Source organism: Polyodon spathula, chromosome 15 (genome assembly GCF_017654505.1).
Source record: "Polyodon spathula isolate WHYD16114869_AA chromosome 15, ASM1765450v1, whole genome shotgun sequence".
In the NCBI taxonomy this organism is placed as follows: Eukaryota; Metazoa; Chordata; class Actinopteri; order Acipenseriformes; family Polyodontidae; genus Polyodon; species Polyodon spathula.
Genome location: NC_054548.1, coordinates 10,697,102 through 10,718,416, shown reverse-complemented (window position 1 = coordinate 10,718,416; position 21,315 = coordinate 10,697,102). Strand labels below are relative to the sequence as shown.

At 41.6% G+C, this 21,315-nt stretch overlaps 2 protein-coding genes across 2 annotated transcripts; one reads left to right on the top strand and one right to left on the bottom strand.

Moving 5' to 3' along the window:
- Positions 1-233: 233 nt before the first annotated feature.
- On the bottom strand, positions 234-3,666 carry LOC121327506 (uncharacterized protein C13orf42). The gene is made up of 3 exons (XM_041271576.1): positions 3,126-3,666; positions 2,744-2,888; positions 234-485 (listed from the first exon to the last, which is right to left on the bottom strand). The coding sequence occupies exons 1-3, from the start codon at positions 3,555-3,557 to the stop codon at positions 235-237; spliced, it is 828 nt and encodes a 275-aa protein (XP_041127510.1). The 5' UTR covers positions 3,558-3,666; the 3' UTR covers position 234.
- Positions 3,667-15,032: 11,366 nt separating this feature from the next.
- LOC121328119 (TLR adapter interacting with SLC15A4 on the lysosome-like) lies at positions 15,033-17,536 on the top strand. The gene is made up of 2 exons (XM_041272618.1): positions 15,033-15,102; positions 16,141-17,536. The coding sequence occupies exon 2, from the start codon at positions 16,143-16,145 to the stop codon at positions 17,049-17,051; it is 909 nt and encodes a 302-aa protein (XP_041128552.1). The 5' UTR covers positions 15,033-15,102; positions 16,141-16,142; the 3' UTR covers positions 17,052-17,536.
- The last annotated feature ends 3,779 nt before the right edge of the window (positions 17,537-21,315 follow it).

Genomic DNA, 21,315 nt, shown 5'->3' with positions numbered 1-21,315 from the left:
ACCACTTGCCTGTGTCTCATGTCTCACAATGCATCTGAGGCATGAGCTGTGTTATTTCACCAGATTTAACCTGGGTATTGAAAAACCAAATTAGATAGTTATTGTGGGCTGCCTGATAGAAATAATACATACATCTGCTATCCCCTTTGCCTATTACTATCACATTTGTTTTATTTTCATAATTTTGTCTACATAATATAGTATGTTTAGTTATATTGCTCCACTTATTTGCATCTAATGAAACATTGAAACTTTCTTCTTTATTTTTGGTTTAAATCTTAATGTTTGGAAGGCACTTTCCACCACTTTGGGTAAATGAATGGGGTTTCTTTCCAGTCTCTTTGAGTTGCCCATTCTTGCACCATCGCTGTTTCTTCTCGATTTCTTCTCAGACTTCTTGAGCTTTGATTCATCCATTGAGAACCTCCTTGGGGACCGCAGCATCCAGTTAGAATGTATATCGTGTTCACTTGTACTGGTGGCAACTAGAAACAATCAATACAAACTTAGAAAATCAATGCAGGGGGAGGTAGAGGCACAGAGTATTTAAAATAGAGATCAGGGCTGTCAAGCAACACACAAACAAAAACAACATTTCACCTTGAAGCACTCAATTATAATTTGATTCAGGCTCCTGGTTCTCTCTGCATGCTAAGCGACGATGTTGCCTCTCCCAACCGTGAGAACGTTAAAAGGCCTGATATTGTAATCAACAATAGAGAGGCATTCCCCCCATGGTTATTTCCGAGGTAGTTCTGAATATGTACATGGAATGAATAGTAATCTGTTTGAATTGCAGTATATTCTGGCCTCTGTGGGAGAGACCATGCCCTTTATAGAGAGCAGTAGGCTATAAGAACACCCATGTGTATAAAGGGAAGAATTCAGTCAGCAGGGTTGAAGGCTTAGCCCTGATAATAAAAAAAAAGTGCTAGATCTACTCCAACTTTTGCAGTTTTGTTAATTTTCCTACTTTGCATGAATGTTTTAATGTGAGCGCCATCTTTAAACAACTTCTGTATTCAGTATGTTATTCAGCGTTATTAATGTGAAGCAGTAAATATTAAAGTAACACATTGTGGCACTCAATCTATATATAGATGCAGAGTAAGACACATGTTTAGGATCTTTAAATGAGCAGAATAAAAGGCATGTAAAATAATTATTCCACAGGCACGGAGAGGAATAGTGTGCAGTGAAGCCAATAAAGAAGTAATTTGGCATTATAACCCTCTACTGGCTCTGAAATCTTCTCATGTCAGAATTCACAAATGAGATCATTTATTGCATTCAGTAGTTTAGGTGTAGCGTAAATCACTTAAATTAGATAACATTATTAAAAACAAATGCATCCAACAAATAAGCTGATCTACTTGTCACACATTTGGAAGGCTGGGGATATTTCCAATGCAAAAGCATCAAGTCACTTAAACCTTGCATGTGTAATGTTTATCATTCAGGTGCAGGTGTTACCCTCTAACAGGCTGTATCATTCAAGGTTGCCAAGACTTAAAGCAAATAATCCTTTTCTGAAGTGTTGTTACAGTCAAACCCAATTAGGGCAAATATAATGGTTGAACCTGATAGTTCTGAAATAGAATGTGTACCATAAATACATTGATTCATTATCCTTCAACTGTGTTGAGCATACAATCGCATGGAAGGCTATACTGTGGCACCTGCTCCCTTTCTGAAATCAATATTTTTAGCAAACTGTGGTTATTGATCTGCAGTTTTAGAACAACTGGTGGATCTATTCAACTGATCTAAACAGTTTATATAATTAAAGGGGTGTCACAAAGACGGCCGCAGTGGGTGACGCCAGACCAGAAACAGGAAATAAACGACAGAGAGAGGTGGAGTCTGGTGAAGCTGAGCGAATGGTTTCCCTCAGCATTTAATAAATGAACAGACAGCTAGAAAATAAACGATTGTAACAAACACAAAAACACAGGACACGGCACATTCGCCAAAACAAAAGAGACAAACAAAACGGACTATACAGACAAAACACGGTGAGCTTCTATTTTTCTTAATACGATTACAATTACCTCCGTCTCCAATCCCGTTCTCCACTCATCGAACACACAACCACGAGTGGGTGAAAATATGTTGCATTTATGCATCTGTACCGAGACTCGATTGCTAATCAATCATTCAATTGGAGTCGCGGTACAACTGCGTGGGAATTATTAAAGTGCAATTCTCCGTACTCGCATATTACTTTTTACTTGCACGTGAAGTGCTGTGCAATCCTTGTGCCTAAATAAATATACATTTTAAACACTTGTGTTACACAGACCCATTTATATCCCGTGTACCAATGACTACACACCACCATTAACACACAACATATAACACAAAATACACATAGGGGCGGGCACGTTGCCACAAGGGGGCATCGACAAAACCTAAATCTCTAACACTGTGTGTGACTGTCTCTTAAATGACAGGATCTGTCCCAATGTGTTATTTAAACAGTGGTGGTATTTAGATTCACCATTGTTAACATTGATTAAATAGACTCCACAGTGTAAAAAGTGGTCATTGTTATATGGAGCAAGTCATATGATAGTGCCTCTACTTAAAGTGTCTGGCGATTGAAGTCTATAATTATTATTATTTTTATTATATAATAAAACATCTAATTTTATGTTTGCATACGATAAAAAGTGTCTGGCACAGCTTTTTCCTTTTTTTTTTTTTAAAGCCACATGGTTCAACGGGTTAGGGTAGGACTTACCAACAAAGTCAACATCTGCATGTCCATCATCTAGATGGGCCTTGATTTTCTTTTCTGAGTCAAAGCTGGCAACGATGGAATCAAAGTACTCCAGAGTGTTCACTTCGTCTGGAACTGGTGGAGCATTTGCTTTAGTTTTTGCTGCCTGCACATTAAAATACAATAACACAGAAATGAACACTGCAAAGCCAATTCTAAACAAGAACATTCAGTAACATTGAGGTTGGAGTTGATTCTACTACATACAGTACATTAGAATTGCACCCTGTTCTGCTTTTCACTGGGTAAAGGTCAGTAAATGTACTCAAGTCATTAGATTTAGACAAGGACTATATCATGGTTATATTGCTGCAGCAAATGCTCTAAATTTACAAGGACTTACCTTCTCGTGCTGATTTGGAGGCGGGGGAGGTGGCGGTTTCCCTTTGGGTTTGGATGCCTTAGCAGAGTCTGTGGGAAGGTCTGCCTTTTTCCCTGCTGTTTTCAGATTATTGACGCTGTTAACGTATTGTCTTCTCAGTGCCATCAGATCCTCCAGGTACTGTAGGCAGTCCTGAGTCCTGGAATACAGCCATATTCTATCCTCTTGCCTGTAGAAATAAACTGCCGTCGACTGGATACTGATAGAGCTTTTGCTTCTTTTTAAGGAAGACTCGATGTTTTTTTGCCGCGTTTCTCCGACAATGAGCATTGAAGTACTGCGGACTAGTTTCACAGCACAGGCTTTATTCTTATCATTGCCCCCATGGGCCTGCCCATCCCCATTTTTCTGTGAATGATTTGGTCGGAACACGGCATTGATCTTTTTTAACATTCCTCAAGGTCTGTAGATACTAGTACTGTACTGTCATTTGCACAGACTAGCAATACATATCTAACTAAATTGGATGGATTTGCCGACAAGCACTTTCAGAAAGCAAGAAAGCTACATTTTAAAGTTTGAAGGACTTTGTAAAGCAAACTTGAATCGTAACCATTTCTAGAATATTAGTCTATTATTGCAAAAATAATAATATACTTTTAGTAGTTTGTTAATGCATCCACTGCCGTCTTCCTGACTTTTCCTTAGTCTCCATTCTTCCAGTTCTGTCCATGGTTCTGAAACAATACCAGCTTCCCAGCACACAATATTAACTGCACCTTTAAATAAATAATGGCTTGTTAATCACAATAGACACATATATTCAGTTATGTGCAGCATCCCTTTTCTGTCATTGTGGATTTGGATCATTTCAGCATTTCATTCTGTCTTATTTTCTTCTTGATGAAGCTGTATTTCCTACCCAGGTTAAGGTACCGCTGTGAAAGCTGGTATGTTTTGTTCTACTATGGTAACAGAACCCGAAATCCTATCTGGATAATACATCACTGACATTGTAGAACTAGGCTCAAGTGTCCTCTTCCCCCCACCCCTCTGTAGGCAGGTATGATGGATTTGAATTGCCGTGTATAAGTTTAAACTCTACAGGCTTTGTGCTAAAACTATCAGGGTAGTCATTTTACACAAACAAATGAGAACATGCATGTCACTACTTTATTGATCTAGTTCTGACCTAATGCTGGTACAATGAAGTACCTTTATGTATGAACAAAGACAAAGACAAGAAACACAATACTTTAAGCTAATGTGTCAAATACAATCTAAAAAAGGTTATACTTATATTTAAAAAAAAAATGTATTTCATAAATATAAAAATTTACAATGCTAAAGATTTACAATTGCACTACACATGTCCCACTGTAGATGTATCCTGGTTTACAACTGTTTTCTATTTACTCTTTTCTTTATTAAGATTCCCCATGTTTTGTCATACTTCCACAATGCTTTACAGCACTTGTGAACATATTCAGATATTCAGTTAGATATTCAGTATGGAGAACTGCAGCATATTTCAAAAACACCTATTTGTCCAGCTGAGTGGGTTCTAATATGCCACCATCGTTCATCTTATGGAAGGTTTATGAGAAATGATTAGGATAGGAAATCACTGTTTAAATGACCAGTTCAAGTTCGATATTTAAATATATATATATATATATATATCTATATATATAATATATTATATCTATATATTATATATATATCATGTTTATGTGATCGATATATAGTACTGGTTTCAAACTGACCACTAGTACAAATGAAAACACAATGGTAGTGTTGAAAGAACATGCTTTGTTGTCCTATTTCCCGTTGAACATTTAACAGAAGAACATCTAGTACTATACTAGTTCTTTGCTGGAATAATTTGAACTCCTCAGTTTGAAGACATGCTTCTGTTGTTACATCTTTATAGCTGTACAGGAGTATGACATGAATTGCTTAGGACCCATTTACAGCCCTTTTGTGCAGGAAGATGCCTGGTTTGGAAATAAAGAAGGTTTCACTGAGATAGTTGACGAAGTGTAGTCTATTCTCTACCACTGTCATTTGTGAAGCGTTACCTTTATTGCCTCAATGGAAACAAGCAGTGTGCTACTGTTCCTCCATACTGAACACATTTATTTATTTACTTAAAATCTTTACATTTGGCTAGTGTCTACTGAGATGTAAAAGCTTGTTTGCAATGATGCTCTGGGAGGAAGCAGAGCATTTAACCTGCAGTGCACGCGTATATTACACCAGTTACAGTATTAGACATTCACATTGCACTTTGTGATTTTGAATAAAAAACTTTAACAAATTATAGATTTGGAGTATAAAGTATTTAACCCACATATAGATTGGCTGGTCAGATGAAGCAGCTTGCACAATTCTAATTCTTGTACAGGTCAGATGGGTATAATGGGTATAATGCACAGATATTCGGGGGCTTTGAATAACCCTCCTACACACACACTTTGAAATTAAAGTTCAGTTCAACTGTGATGCAGCCAAGAGCTTTAAAAAATGTTGCAACCAAACCTGTACTATACCTGTTTCCATGTACAACTCAAGCATTTAAACACTGGGCATATGGGAGTCTTAAAATGCTGAAATTGAGACTACATTTTCATTGCAAAGGTAGCTTGCTTCTGCCAGGCTGTGGTTAGGCCAAGGATCTCCTATCCATTTTGATGAAAGCACAGTTAAACAGAGGATGGACAAAACTGGGCCCACTGTGCTCTGAATAGTCACTGTTACATGTTCTGCATATTTGTTGTTTCTAAGTATTTGTTTCAGTCAGTTTAGTTGCTGTTGTATTTGACAGGTACATATACAGTATCTTGCAAGTTTAGTTACAGTTACACTTTCTGTGAGCACATAACTTTGTTTTTTGGAAACCCTAATACAAGGATTGTTCAACAGCAAGAGCATGGGCATCAGTGGAACCCAGAAATGTCTTTGCCCATATAAGTCCCGATGTGCGACTTTGGGTGGGCATTCCTTTAGTTGCCTGGCTCCAAAATTATGGAATGACCTTCCTGTTAATATCAGCGGAACTGACAGCTTAAATAAATTTAAAGGACTCTTATGGATGTAGCCCCTGTTCCCTGAAAGAGAAGACGACCAACAACAGCACTTTTGAGATATGCCTGTCACAGGTCAGGTATTTTCTGAGCATTTTATGTCAAAGCTGCCGATAGGGTCCTCCGTGGAGTGATGTCCTCGGTCCCCCCTACCGAGGGATTAAGTAGTCACTCAGCAGAGACTATGTTTTCTTTTGCATCGAACCCACGAATGTGAGTAACGTGACCTCGCAAGGTTTGTTGGTCGGCTTCTCTTTCAGGGAACCGGGGTTACATCCGTAACCTATCGTTCCCTTTCAATTCAAAGACGACCAGCAACAATGCTTTTGGGAAAGTATGTCAAAGCCGTCGTGAGGGAGCGTGAGTGAAAAGCAGATGAAGAACATCTCGCTACTACCAAACTAATCTTGGTGGTGTGAGAGTACAACCCCAAGGACCCTTGTGCCTAATGAAGGCATAGATGGATCTACCACATTGAGTCGGTAGAACCTGGTGAATGTATGCAGAGTAGCCCAGCTACCCGCAGTACAGGTTTCAGTCAATAAGGCACCTCTAAAAAGAGCCCATTACATAGCCATCCCTCTAGTCGAATGCACGGCCACTCTCCTAGGTGGGGGTAGGCCGGCAGCAGTATATGCAGTCGCAACTGTGTCCACAATCCATTGTGATAGCCGTTGTTTCAAGAGGGCTTGACCCAGGGTCCTTTCACCATGACAGACGAAGAGCTGGTCAGACTGACGCATCGCTCTCGTCCTATCCACATAGCTTCTCAATGAATGCACCGGGCAGAGAAAATTTAATTTCCGATCCTCCTCTGAAGCATCTATTGGTTCAAGTGGAAAGCCGTAACCACCTTAGAGAGGAAAGCAGGGTTTGTGCGCAATGATACCCTGTTTCCATCATTCCAAATATGCATACCGGCCCTGTGCACTGACAGAGCCTGTAGCTCACTAACCTGCTTAGAGGAGGTGATGGTTAACAGAAAGGCTATCTTCATAGAGAGATATTTAAACTCTATGGAATGTATAGGCTGAACGGGACCTTAGTGAGAGCCTCCAATACCACATCCAGACTCCTCTCGGGGAGGGTGTCCTTTCTAGGAGGACGTAACCACCAAGCACCTTTTAGAAGATGGTTTGCCAGAATATGAGCGCCTGGGGAAACATGAAAAGCAGACATAGCTGTCAGGTACACTTTCAGCCTAGAAGGGGACATGCCCTCCTCTAACAGGTCTTGCAGAAACTAAATGATAGTTGCTATAGGGCAATAAATGGGGTCATGACCTCTGGTCCTACACCAGTTTTGAAAATATCTCCACTTGTAGGCAGACAGTGCCCTCGTGGAGGAGGCCACCAAAGGCGGTGAAGCACCAAGGCATTGAGGCTCTGGAGCATCGATTGGTGTCGAAGCACTGATGCGCCAAGGCTCTGCAGCACGAAGCACCGAATGCGCCCTGCGCACCGATGCGCCAAGGCTCTAAGCACCGAGGCTGTTGAAACACAGATGCACCAGCGTGCACTTGCGCAGTGTTTGCTCAGTCCTCAGAAGCCGAGTTTCTGATTCAGGGAAGTGGCAAGCTGACTTCCAGCAATTATTGGTGTGGAATTAGCAGAAAAATTCGAAGTGAGAGCCCTTTTTTAAAAGCAAACAAATCACACAACTGGAGAGATTAGTGTATATCCACTTTACCTACCTGATTGTGAGAAGCAAAAGAGAACGTTATCTCCGCGGAGTGACTAGTTAATACCTCGGCAGGTGGGCACGAGGACGTCACTCCACGGATGGGTTTATCGGCAGCTTTGACATAAAATGTTCAGTAATTACCTGACCTGTGGCAGGCATATCCCAAAAGTATTGTTGTTGGCTGTCTTCGAATTGAAAGGGAACCCATCTATTTAGAAGTGGTATTGTAGGTTGTGGCTGCATAGGATGAACTTGGTGTTTGCTGTTGCCATGATGTCATACTGCTGTCTGAGTGAAAGAATTTTAATTATCCAAATGCAAATTGTATCACTTTTATATTTATTTACCTAGGATATATTGTATTGCTATTCTAAATGATATGTTTTTGTATCTTTGTATTTTATTTATTGTATCTACTTTAAAAAGTTGTTTCATATCTACGAATGTTTTTCTTATGTATGTTGTGTAAAGCTCAGTGAGACGCCTTTGTTGGTGTGAAGGGCATTATATAAATAAAGTCTGATTTGATTGATGACATGTTTTTAAACACAACAATTCTCTTGGTTCAGCTTTTTGAGGTAACAAAATCGGGTTTCTATGCTTCAGTTTGTTACACTGAAAGGCACCTTTAAAGAAGTATCACTTCCACTAAGTGGCTTTGTGACTTTGGAGTTTGTTCTGTGTTCTCTGTAAATACTTCTTCTCCTTTATTGTACTTTTGCATTTTTATTTTCCCAGTTAATGTATTGTATTACCTTGTGGCAAAGTGGTTGGTAAGGGGAACAGGTGTAGCGGTGATGCGATGCAGGAGTGATGAACAGACAACAGTGATTCAGTGAACAAGTGTTTATTTGTGCTGTTTCCAGGTCTGGCAACCGTCAAATAATAAATCCCCGGCAGTACACAATAATGTGTAAAGCGCGGGGATGGTGAACACAGTACAGTCTCACACACAAACAAAGGCATGGTCACCAGTCCTGGGTGATATTCAAACATGCAGGTGCTCTGTGCAGTGGTGCTCCGGATAGTGCTTTACGTGGTGACAGCTCCGGAGGTGTGCGTTAACTGTCTAGTGGTGCGAAAAAGACAGACAATTATAAACAAACAAAGACAACACACAACACGTAATACACTCTGAGAGCTCCTCTCTCAGTCCTTCTCTCCTCACGTTACCCAAACGAAGGAAAAGATCAGCGTTATCCTGGCCCCTATATGTAATCCTGCATGATATCTAGGTAAACGGTTGCAGCTGTCTTATTACTTGCAGCTGCCTCTCGTTTACCTTTCAAATCAATACGGTCTTACAACAGAGTCTCGCTTCTTTCCAGGCTGACCCACTTCCCTGACCCGGAAACGAACTGTCAGGCCAGCCCTTCCAGATACTTCTCCTCTCGTTCTTTAGCGCCCTCACATGTCGGGAGGAAGATTCATCACCAGAACTCATGTTTCCGTCACATATCCCACCGCTCAGAGTGGAGCCGAAGGAACACTCGGCTAAATCTACCTTCCCCATTACTCCCCCCTCCCGGGAAAAATAATCCGCATTTTGGTGGTCTTTCCCCGCACGGTGTACCATGTGGTACATGAAGGGCTGCAATGCCAGATACCACTGAGTTATCCGGGCATTGCTGTCCTTCATTGTGCTTAACCACTTGAGTGGGGCGTGGTCTGTGACCAGATCAAATGAGTGTCCCAGCAGGTAGTATCGTAAAGAGTGAGTAGCCCATTTAATGGCCAAACACTCTTTTTCGACTACGGAGTAGTTACGTTCCCGAGGTAACATTTTTTTACTGAGGTATAATATCGGGTGTTCTACTCCAGCTACTTTTTGGGACAAGACTGCACCCAAACCTACATCCGATGCGTCGGTGTGGAGGATGAATCTCTTGGTGAAATCTGGAGTAATAAGAGTGGGGGCCTGGCAAAGTGTACGCTTAATAGTATCAAATGCCCCCTGACACTCAGCTGACCATTTAATTAAATTTGGAGCACTCTTTTTTGTGAGGTCGACTAACGGGTTAACCACTGTGGCATACTCGGGGATGAAGCGGCGGTAATAACCGGCTAAGCCCAGTAGTGACCTCACCTGTGTCTTGGTTTTGGGGATCGCTGCATCAACCAAAGCCTGGATTTTGGTGACTACAGGTCTCACCCTTCCATTCCCCATTAAAAATCCCAAATATTGAGTCTCTGTTTTGGCAAACGCACATTTCCTCAAGTTAGCTGTCAGCCGGGCTGCAGTTAGAGACTGAAGAACGGCTGCAACCCTAGCCAAATGCTCTCGCCAGGTGGAGCTGTATATCACCACATCATCAATATACGCTGCTGCATATTCATGATGTGGGTGTAAAACCTGATCCATCAGTCTCTGAAAGGCAGCGGGCGCACCATGTAGCCCAAACGGCATGGTTTTAAAGTGGAACAGCCCTTCTGGTGTTGAAAATGCGGTTTTCTCTCTGGAGCTGCGGGTTAAAGGGATTTGCCAATATCCTTTCGTCAGGTCCAGAGTGGAAATAAACCTCGCTTTTCCCAGTCTGTCTAAAAGTTCGTCGACCCGAGGCATGGGATATGCATCGAACTTAGCAATAGCGTTCACCTTTCTGAAATCCACGCAGAAGCGGTTGGTGCCGTCTTTCTTAGCCACTATGACAATCGGACTGCACCACTCGCTCCTGAAAGGTTCAATCACCCCAAGCTCGAGCATATCCCGTACCTCTTTGCGAACGCCACTTCGTCGACTTTCCGGGATCCAGTACGGTCTCTCTCGCACTGTGGCACCTGGTGGAGAGATATTGTCCTGCCGGGCACATCAGAAAAAACATCGCTGAACTCCTCAACAAGTTTCCGTAGCTCTCTTTGCTGATCCGGAGCCAATTGTTCCCCCATTGCAATCGCTCTGGCGCTCAGGGTCTCTGGACAGGGACCTAAATCATCCTCCATATTGCCTGGGGCGATAAATAAGACCTCCCTTGCCTGCCAGGGCTTTAACAAATTAACATGGTAAATTTCACGTTCATTCAGGCGATCGGGCTGTCTAATTTTATAATTTACTTTCCCTATAGCCCGAATCACCTCATACGGCCCCTGCCATTTAGCACACAGTTTTGATTCAGATGAGGGAAGTAGCAGCATTACCTTGTCCCCTGGTCGAAAGGTTTGAATCCGTGCATTTTTGTGGTAATGCTGCTGTTGTCGGTGCTGAGCCGATCTGAAGTTGTCTTGAGCCAAATGACCGACCAAATCCAGGCGATCTCGTAGTAGGAGTACATACTTCAGTACATTTTTAGACGAGCCTTTGTGCTCCTCCCACCCCTCTCTCAGCAGGTCGAGAATGCCGCAAGGCTGCCGGCTGTACAGGAGCTCAAAGGGGGAGAACCCCGTTGAACTCTGTGGCACTTTTCTTACCGCAAAAAGTAGGTAGGGAAGAAGCGATGCCCAATGTTTCTGCTCCTGTGTTACAAATCGCCTCAGCATCGACTTTAAAGTCTGATTAAAGCGTTCAACCAAACAGTCCGATTGTGGATGATAAACGGACGTCCTGATGGGACGTATTTTCAATATTTTGTACACCTGCTGTAATGTATTGGACAAAAAATTGGTTCCGTGATCAGCCAAAATCTCCTTGGGGATCCCTACTCTAGCCATAATCTGTGCTAACTCGGTGGCTATTGCAGCTGCACTAGTGGACCTCAATGGAACTGCCTCCGGGTATCGCGTTGTGTAATCCACCACTACTAATATATGCGTGTACCCGGAGTCAGAAGGTAGCAAAGGGCCCATTATGTCCATTGCAATGCGCTCAAAAGGAGTGGAAATAATGGGCAGTGGGACCAAAGGGGCGGGGCGCACTCGACCCGGCGCTACTCGCTGGCAGTCTGGGCATGTGGCTACATATCTCGACACATCAGTATGAAGACCGAGCCAATAGAATCGAGCCAATATCCGTTCCCTCGTCTTCTCAGCTCCGAGGTGCCCCGCAAAACAGATATCATGCGCCAGCCTCATGACCTCGGTCCGACAAGACGGGGGAACCAATAATTGTGTTACAGGCTGTCCTGTGCCCGCGGCTAGGTTTACCCTATACAGTAATCGCCCCCTGATACTGAAATGTGGATATACTAGCGCCCCAGCGCCATCAACATCCTTACCATCAGTGGACCGGATCTGCCCCCAAGCGTGCACTAGTGACGGGTCTTTATGTTGGCCCCACACTATGTCCGCGCTTGAGTACCACAGGTCCGGTACATCGAGAGGGGCTGGACTAGCCTCTGCCCTAGTCGGTCCAGTAACCTCGCTCTCTCGGTCACACTGCGTTCCCACTCCCTTTGACTGGCGTTTGTTACCATTACAGCACTCTCCCACCAGACCGCAGCCGTGTCTCAAAGACGCTCCCTCCGATCCGTCCGTCTCCTTATTTGTTCTTCTAGGACGGAAAAGAGGGAAAAACATTTCAGCATGAAAAGGGAACACATCATCAATTCGTTCTCTTTTTTTTTTTTCTGCCACGTTTACGTGTGTAGCTGAGACTGCCATTATTTGCATTAATTGTTTAAAGTTTGGCCAGTCTCGGCCCAGAATAACTGGGTGTGGCAACCTTTCCGCCACCCCGACTACGAGGTGAAGTTTTATCGGTCCTACTGATAAGTATACTTTTAATGTGGGGTATGTCGCCATGTCTCCTTGGACACAGGAGATGGCCACCTGACCTTGTGGCCGCCACGACACACCGCCCAAGAGAGCTGTCCTAATCAAGATTTGCTCACACCCTGTGTCCACTAACGCGTAGGTTTTCACATTTCCCAAAACAACGTCAATCAGACAGGGCCCCTCCCAACCATTTTCCCCGTGCTTACCCGTTTCAAATGCCCAATTGCACGCTGCCACGTCACACTCCATGACAACGGGGCAGGACCTGGCACGGTGTCACGGTGGGTTGCATCTGAAACAGAGAGGGGGGACAGAGTGCGCATAGGTTACATATCTGTCCCGCTGCTGGTAGGGCAACGGGGCAGGGGCAACACCTCTACCCCAGCTGGGGGCAAACCTCGGTCTCCATGGGGGGGAGGCAAGGGGGCCCAATGGGGTCAGCGGTCTGGGAGGTCTGGGTGCCGGGAACGAGGGTGGTGGTGGTGTTGGAGGAGAGGGAGGGAGAGGTTGGTGACTGTGAAGGGCAGGGTCTGACAATATCCCGATCTGGGCCGACATCAGGGAGTCCTCAAAGTTTTCTGCCAGTTCGACCGCCTCCTCCAGGCTGTCGGGGTTGTGGCGCCGGATCTACGCCTGCGTTTCGGCGCCGACCACATGGCAGAATTGTTCTACCACAATGGCTTCCCCCATCTGCTGGGCGGTCTTTTTGTTGGGGGTCAGCCAATGGACCATGTGGTCGCACAACCGCTCTGCGACCACCCTGGGGCATGTCCCGGGGCTCTCCGGAATTCCCGGAACCGCGTCCGATGAGTCTCCGCTGTAATGTTGAGGCGGCGGAGAATAGCCTGCTTGACCAGGTCATAATCGGTGGCGTACTGGTTGCTCAGGGCTTGGTAAGCTGCCTGAGCCTCCTCAATCATGCAGGGTCCCACCTGGCTCACCCAGAACTCCCAGTACACAACAATGTGGCCAGTCGCTCAAACGCCACCAAAAATGCCTCCGGGTCATCCTCCGCTGTCATTTTCATTGCCCTAGCCTTCGGGGACGACATCGGTGATGTTACGGTAGGGGTTGTGCCTGAGCCTCCCCAATCAGGCAGGGTCCCACCTGGCTCGCCCAGAACGCCCAGTGCACAACAATGTGGCCAGTCACTCAAACACCACCAAGAATGCCTCCGGGTCATCCTCCGCTGTCATTTTCATCGCCCTAGCCTTCGGGGGCGACATCGGTGATGTTACGGTAGGGGTTGTTACTGCCTCCATGGCCAGCCCTACCCGTTCAATGAGCGTCGTGTAGCGCTCCTCCCTCCTTCTCTCTTCTGCATCCCGTCTACTCTCCAGCTCCTGCAGCAGCTCCGCCAGTGCGTTGCGATCCATAATCCCGGATCTGACACCACGTGTGGCAAAGTGGTTGGTAAGGGGAACAGGTGTAGCGGTGATGCGATGCAGGAGTGATGAACAGACAACAGTGATTCAGTGAACAAGTGTTTATTTGTGCTGTTTCCAGGTCTGGCGATCGTCAAATAATAAATCCCCGGCAGTACACAACAATGTGTAAAACGCGGGGATGGTGAACACAGTACAGTCTCACACACAAACAAAGGCACGGTCACCAGTTCTGGGTGATATTCAAACGTGCAGGTGCTCTGTGCAGTGATGCTCCGGATAGTGCTTTACATTTTTCCGTCACATACCTGCAATAGGATATGAGGGACATTCTTAAAAGCCAATTAGTGACTTCAACAAAAGCCTAAGGAGATCATCGTCGTATATACACATACACAACACATTTGCTGTTATACTGTGCAAATACTATACCTACTTTCTAAAGGAGCTGTATCTGCTGGCAGTCACTTGCTGAATTTGGTGCCCCAGTGGATCGCATTTTGAAGCATCCAGGAAACATCATTCTTCTTGAGCATTCCTGTGGTATGTGATGAATCTCTGATTCCTCTTCCACTGATGTTGTGGGACATCCAATCTTTCAAGTACAAGCAACTCCTGTGAAACCTCTGCATTAGACAGCAAAGTTTTGATAGTCCACCTGTGTGCTACCATTTTCATAGAAGTGTTCCACTGGACAACACACTGTTTCTGATGGGTTTTTTAAACAGCTTCTCTTGTACTTACTGTACCCCGCAAGTGCTACATTCACATAATCAACACATTTGCTGCTGTGCCTTGGAAGCACTCTACCTGCTTTTTAACCAACCTGCGTATTATGAAGATTGGGGTACCGCTGTTCCATAAGGAAAGACTATAAAAGCAAATCAGTAAGGACATCTGTACTTTTAAAACAAGATTTGAATTAGGGAATACAAGCACTTGACAACAGGCACCACAGAATTTTAACTTAATGGTTCTGGCTCTTGGCCTCTCTGCTAGAGACTCTCCGTGCTGCTTGGAAACTCAAAGAGGAAATACAATGTTGTGGTTTTGAACTTTCCAACCCGTTTTTTGACAGTTTGACCATTGGAATCTATTAACGTCATCTTTCACTTCCTATTTTAACAAACCTGTTAAAAGACCTGAAACTTCTCTGCTGAGCACAGTTATCACTGCAAAACAGTTATTAAGTTTAAGGTAAGAAATTTATTTTGACATTTTGCTGAATTGACATGTTGAAAAAGCTAATTACACCACTGCTGTGCAAATTAAAGCAGTGACTTCATTATTAACACTAGTACAGTATGTAATGGTTTTCCAGTAATAACTGTGAATAATGAGAAAGTAATGGTTAAGATTGGTTATTGGGTAATTTTTGCCATGCTTTATCCATGTATACTGTGCATTTACCATAGTTTTTCCATTGTTTGCCATGCTTTTTAAAATGCTATACTGTACCCCTCTGATTTAAAATGCCTACTTGTGCTTTAACATGCTTTTAATATGCTCAAATACACTTAACTATGCTTTTACCATAGTACACTTCTATAAGGGACTTGTGTAAAAATAGAGCAATTGCTCACTATTTACACAATAGTGTTTTATATGGACATGACCTTATATCACAATATTGTACAATGCCTGTTTTTAATGCAATTGTTATAATGTAGTATTGCCTTCAAACAAAATACAAATGAAAATACTGGGTAACCTCTCAAAAACTGACATGCTGTACTGCCCAAAATCTTGAAAACATTTGAACTCCTTAACTTAAAAAAAGTACCTTGAATATAAACTGAAACTGTTGCTATTTATTTTCCTCTTCATGACATGTCTTGCAGAACCTGGGTGCTAATGCACAAAAATAATAGATTTTATATGAAGACTTACTCATTATGAAAAATGTTTTACCTCTGAATGATTCATATATGTAGAAAAGGTCTAAGTATGTTTGCTTAAATGGAAGTGTTGTAAAATGTGCACCAATTAGTTCCACATCAAAGATCAGGTTAATTAAGTTTCACCCACCTCTTCAACCTGATACAGGAATACTCAATGTCATTCAATACAGAAGAAACAATTATTTGTATTTCATACTGAGTGTGATATAAGTGTAATGAACAGAGCAAATAAGAAACAGTCTTCCTTTGCTAAGTTTACCCCATGAATATGACTCAAAATTACATTTACCAGTTTACCTGCAGAATTCTAAAATCTTATTTTTTCATGTCACAGGGATGCTATGTGAGTGTGTTCTTTGGGCTATCCCTTACAGGGATAACTTTGAAAAAGATGGCCTGCAGTTTCCAAAGAGTCCAGTACCAGATGAGGAAGACATCAGACGGGAGATGACGTCTGTCTGTAACTTTACAGCTGGGGAGTTTCAAAGCAAGACCCTTCTTGAAAGATGCAGAAGCGTAGGCCACTTTATTCAGTCTGTACGGTCCAGGGACAAGCGACAATCCAGGACAAGTGCTTCCACAGATGCCAATGAGGCCAAACAATGCACTAGGCAGATCACCCCAGTTGTTGATATACCTGGCATTGCAGGGGGCACTAGCAAAGAGACATACCTGGTTCCTTCTTCGTGCCAGAGCATTTGCAAAGACTATAATGATCTACACATCGCAGGGGATCAGGTGATGCCTATTAGCTCGGCCACCACTGACTTGACTATTGACAGTGGCTTTGTGTATGCAGAGGGTCCCTTCCTGCAGTCTTGTCAGATCCCTCCAGATATGGAGACCCCCAGACCTTCCCTTGAGTACACACAGAGGCCTCCACGGGGAGACTCCTCCTGCTGGCGGGTGGGCAGCATCAAGGACAAGAGCATCCTCCAGCACTGCCGCCCGCTTTCCAACTCCATGCTGAACAACTACCTGGAGCAGAAGATCATGGAGCTCTACAAGCAGTACATGGTGGACAGCATGCTCAACAGCAACTCCCCAGCCAAGATCATGGCCTCGGAGCTCATCCTCACCAATGTGGACCAGATCACCCAGCAGATCTCACGGGAGCAGAACATGGAAACCACCAAAGCCAAAGACATGGTCATCAGTTGCTTGCTCAAGGTGGCCAGCGGGATGCAATCGAGTGAACTCAGCACCCCTCTGTTACAGATTTCCAGTGACCACAGCATGAAGTGAAATGGGATTTGTGTGCACACTACATCCAGATCATTAATGTGCTTAGAGGTCAAGTGGACTTAAAGGCATCTCAATAACAATCCATCAAACCACTCCATTTTTTTTTTTTTAAAACCCAAAATGATTGCAAAATTATATTAAAGATATGTAACATAAGTAACAATATTAATTTAGGTTTTTGTTGTAGTAATCACCATATATTCATTTAAAAATAAAAACAAAACAAGTAATCTGTCAAGATACTGTACTCCATATCTAAAGATAAAAAGCACACCAAAACCATCACCGAATTCTTCTGTACTCGCAACACTCTCTGTTTACATTTTTTGACAGGTTCTCATGTACCAAATACTGCATATTTGTTTGAAACAGGAATTGTGGTAGTACATTAGGGCACATACTGAATAGTAAGTGAACATTAAGTACATAGAATTACTTGGTAATAATAAATAACTATCAGCATTCTTATCTTATTATACAGTGTTAACGTGCCCTATTTACAAAACATTATTTAAAAAAATGTTACACAAACATACTTAAAAAAAATAAAAATTTATTAAAAAATAATTTGAGCAAATATATATATATATATATAACTATACTATCTATATATATAGATATATAATATATATATATATATATATTATATCTTCAAACCAATACGGTCCCAGTTTTCAAATTATATTCTTAAAGAATGAACATTGACTTCTGAAGTGTGGCTACAGGCTGTCAATGTAACATATCATAGTGAGCCTGCAACGTTAAAAAAATTAAATTATTACCCCCTTACATCTTGGTGGAATTATAAGGTCAGTAATATGTGTATTACATATATATATATATATATATATATATATTATATATTTATATATACTATATATATATTATATATATATGTAAAACCATGTCTAGCTTTATTTTCACACATGTCATGAAAGCATGTTGAATAACTAAATAAACATCAATTATATATTAATCACTAGGAAAGATCATCTGTATTACTATTGTATTAACATGTATCTGTAAGAGCTATATACAAGCTCTTTGCATATAACTATATGCAATATTGGTAATAACAAAAGTAGTATCTGGTTGACCTAAAACCTCTAAACCACCTGCCTTCAGAACCTAGGTATAGTAATAACAGTATGTTTGCCGCCTCCTATAATGTGTGATATTTATATTAATAAGCATCCCAGAGGTTAAACTCACATGGCTTTATAATGATTAATGTAACAGTAATTAAAATTACCACAGTAATTGTATTAATAGGTTAGTAACACCTTGAGGCAGTAATAGCCACAATCAGCTGTTAAAAGGGAGAATTTTATGAGTTATCCCTCTGTCTCAATCATATAATTACTCCATGATCTATTGCCTGGGGAGTTTCTCTATCAAGGCTCCAAATTCAGCAGTCATCGGTTATTAATTCTAAACCTTAAGTGCTGAGTTTCTGAGATAACCCATAAGACAAATGAACAGTACCATAGATCATAGAGAAACCAGCAAGTACCAATGCAGCATCCCGTCCCTATTCTCACTTCCTCAAATTGCTTTCAGCTACTTTTTATAGAGAACCGGAATGTACCAGAGAAGTTACAGGTCTGTTGGGTTTGCGGTTACATTTCAGAGGCAGTTAATAAGTTAACTTACCTTCTGGACTTATATTTAACAGATGTTGCATCTATTTTAAGAAAAAGGAAGTAGAATGTAATCATGGTTTTCTGTTGTATCTGCAATGTACAGTAAAAACGTTATAAATGTGTCTGTCTTGCTGGTCCTCTCGGGTGCTTTTGTTCAGCTCTTGTGTGTTAGACAGTAAACAAATAAAGTACACTTTTTAATGTATTGAGCAAATCGACAACACACAGACAGGCAGTTTCTTCCTTAGGTCACTTGATCAGTGACCGGCCTGCCAATATATGTAAAACCTTGGTTATTGTCTAGTTTAATGTGCCTCTATTGACAATGATGCCTCTGCTTCTACAATCCTTAAGAATATGTTCTGTAGTCATAAAGTCCAGCTGCTCTGGCAGACAAGGTTCATAATAATGTTTTTTATACAGCAAATACAAATGTACACATTTCTTTGATTTATTCGTTTTTGTAAATTCATAGAAAGGAGAGAATAAACCTGACCCACAGTAATTTGAAACCTCCAACTGCACATATATTTTCTGTGAATAAGACTGCTTAATTATTTTACCCCCCATTTCCATGGTTTTTCCTCACACGGGAGCATCAGATCCAGTGAAGCGACCGGCGACTTCAAACAGACAGGATGCAAACTTGCCCTCCTCTGATTGTATGACTCCCTCGACATACCGTGCAGTCACGCCTTTACCAGGGGAGCCTTGGGGACATCATTTTGATATATGATTGACGGAGTGCATATGTTAAATTGATATGCAGTGAATCAGAATTCTAATAGAAAGATAGGTAGAAAGGCAACGCTTGTAGATGGGGTTCTGTAGATAATACACTCATTGAAGCTATGGTCATTCTCTTTTATTTTCTTTATTGAAGACAATTGTTTGAAAGTAGATACCCCAATATCCTTCCTAAACTAATATATGATCTGTATAATGTGGGCAGGTAATAGTCTCAATTGCAATCTTTCTGGTCATTCACGCTATTACTATTTTAGACAACCTTGGGGAGTTGTCATTTATTTTACGCATTTGGGTGTCATGTCCACTGATACATTTTACAGATTCAGGTGACCTTGGGTGGGAGGGGGGTTCGTTTATTTTTATGAGTATAGATTGGCTTGGCTGATGCTCATTAGAGCTCTAGTGCACAATATATAATGCTTTGTGTTCACTGTAGCCTTGGGAGTCTCTGAATTGATATTAATGAATCCACTCCATAAGACAGTGGTCAGATATGACAATAATTGTTCACTTGGTTTTTTTCAGTGCTAAAATTGCTGGCCACACTTTATATTAACTTTATATTAACTATAAAATAAAAATAGTTAGTTAGTTTATACTTTAAAATAAAAATGAAATAAATAGTACGATGAGTGAATCCTCCAGCTGGAGGTAAGTTTAGAGCAATAAGAATCTGAAGTTCTTAGAGCAGTAAGAATCTGAAGTTTGAACCTGTAATATTAGAGCAGTAAGACTCTGAAGTTCTTAGAGCAGTAAGAATCTGAAATTTAAACCTGTAATATTAGAGCAGTAAGAATATGAAGTATAAACCTGTAATATTAGAACAGTAAGAATCTGAAGTTTAAACCTGTAATATTAGAGCAGTAAGAATCTGTACAATGTATTTGACTGGGGTTCTTCACTGAAACATCATGTGTTGCAATGCTTTTTACTATAGTGAAAGACAGCGATGAACTTGTTTATTTTTTACTTTTAGGAAGACTTTACTTACATGTTACCAATTAAGAAAATATACATTTTCATTTTTTTTTTTAAATTTAAAAATACAGTACTAATATGAATTACATACAACATTTGTTTGTTTGCATATAAACGTTTAACATCTTTTGTTAAATAGACTCACAATTAAAACAATGTATGTGATATTTTTGGTATAGACTAAAGCATCCTAAATTTGTATGTGAATTTAAAAAAAAAAAAAAAAAAAAAAAAAAAAAAAGTTTGTTTTACGAAGCATCAGTAACTGTAGATTTTTTGTTCCTGTGGTATCAATTTCAGCAACATACAGCTGAACGGTTAAGCTAAGAGACTGTACTAGGACTGCAAAAATGAGCACAGCTCTAACAACATGTTACGGTACATGCATAACAATTCCTCTTCAGTTTTCCTAGTAGCCTAACATTACATTTAGATGGAGGCAGTTTTCATTATGTGCATTTAAATATGTTATAAACTGATAGTTTTGTAATTTTATATTGAAGTTCAGAAAGATAATTCATGTTGCTGAATGGATTCTGTTAATGGTAAAGTCATATTTTATGTAAGGACTGGAAATCACAGATGTTCTTAAAATATTTCCATTGCATGAGAGTAGATGTAAGATAAGCACCAACTAAGACGTAGCTTTACAGTAAACTAATGTGATCCATCTGCATGTCCATCCATGTGCATTTCTTTCCATCTGTTGATGTAGATATCCTTCTGCCTGGTGTTGATGGCTGAAGTGTAATGCTGGCTCCAGGGATCAGCTTATTTTGCCTCCCCAGTGCATCAGCACACACAACGGCTGCGATGCTGGCTCCAGGGATCAACCACAGTGTGGTCTCCCCAGCGCATCAACATGACAACTATCTGGATTGAGCTAAGTAGGG

Excerpts from the sequence above, each read along its gene's own strand:
- LOC121327506 (XM_041271576.1), bottom strand. The coding sequence starts at position 3,557 with ATGTTAAAAAAGATCAATGCCGTGTTCCGACCAAATCATTCACAGAAA. Across the intron at positions 2,889-3,125 it reads CTCCAAATCAGCACGAGAAG|GCAGCAAAAACTAAAGCAAA; the intron begins GTAAGTCCTTGT and ends TTTAATGTGCAG. Across the intron at positions 486-2,743 it reads TGCAGATGTTGACTTTGTTG|TTGCCACCAGTACAAGTGAA; the intron begins GTAAGTCCTACC and ends GATTGTTTCTAG.
- LOC121328119 (XM_041272618.1), top strand. The coding sequence starts at position 16,143 with ATGCTATGTGAGTGTGTTCTTTGGGCTATCCCTTACAGGGATAACTTT.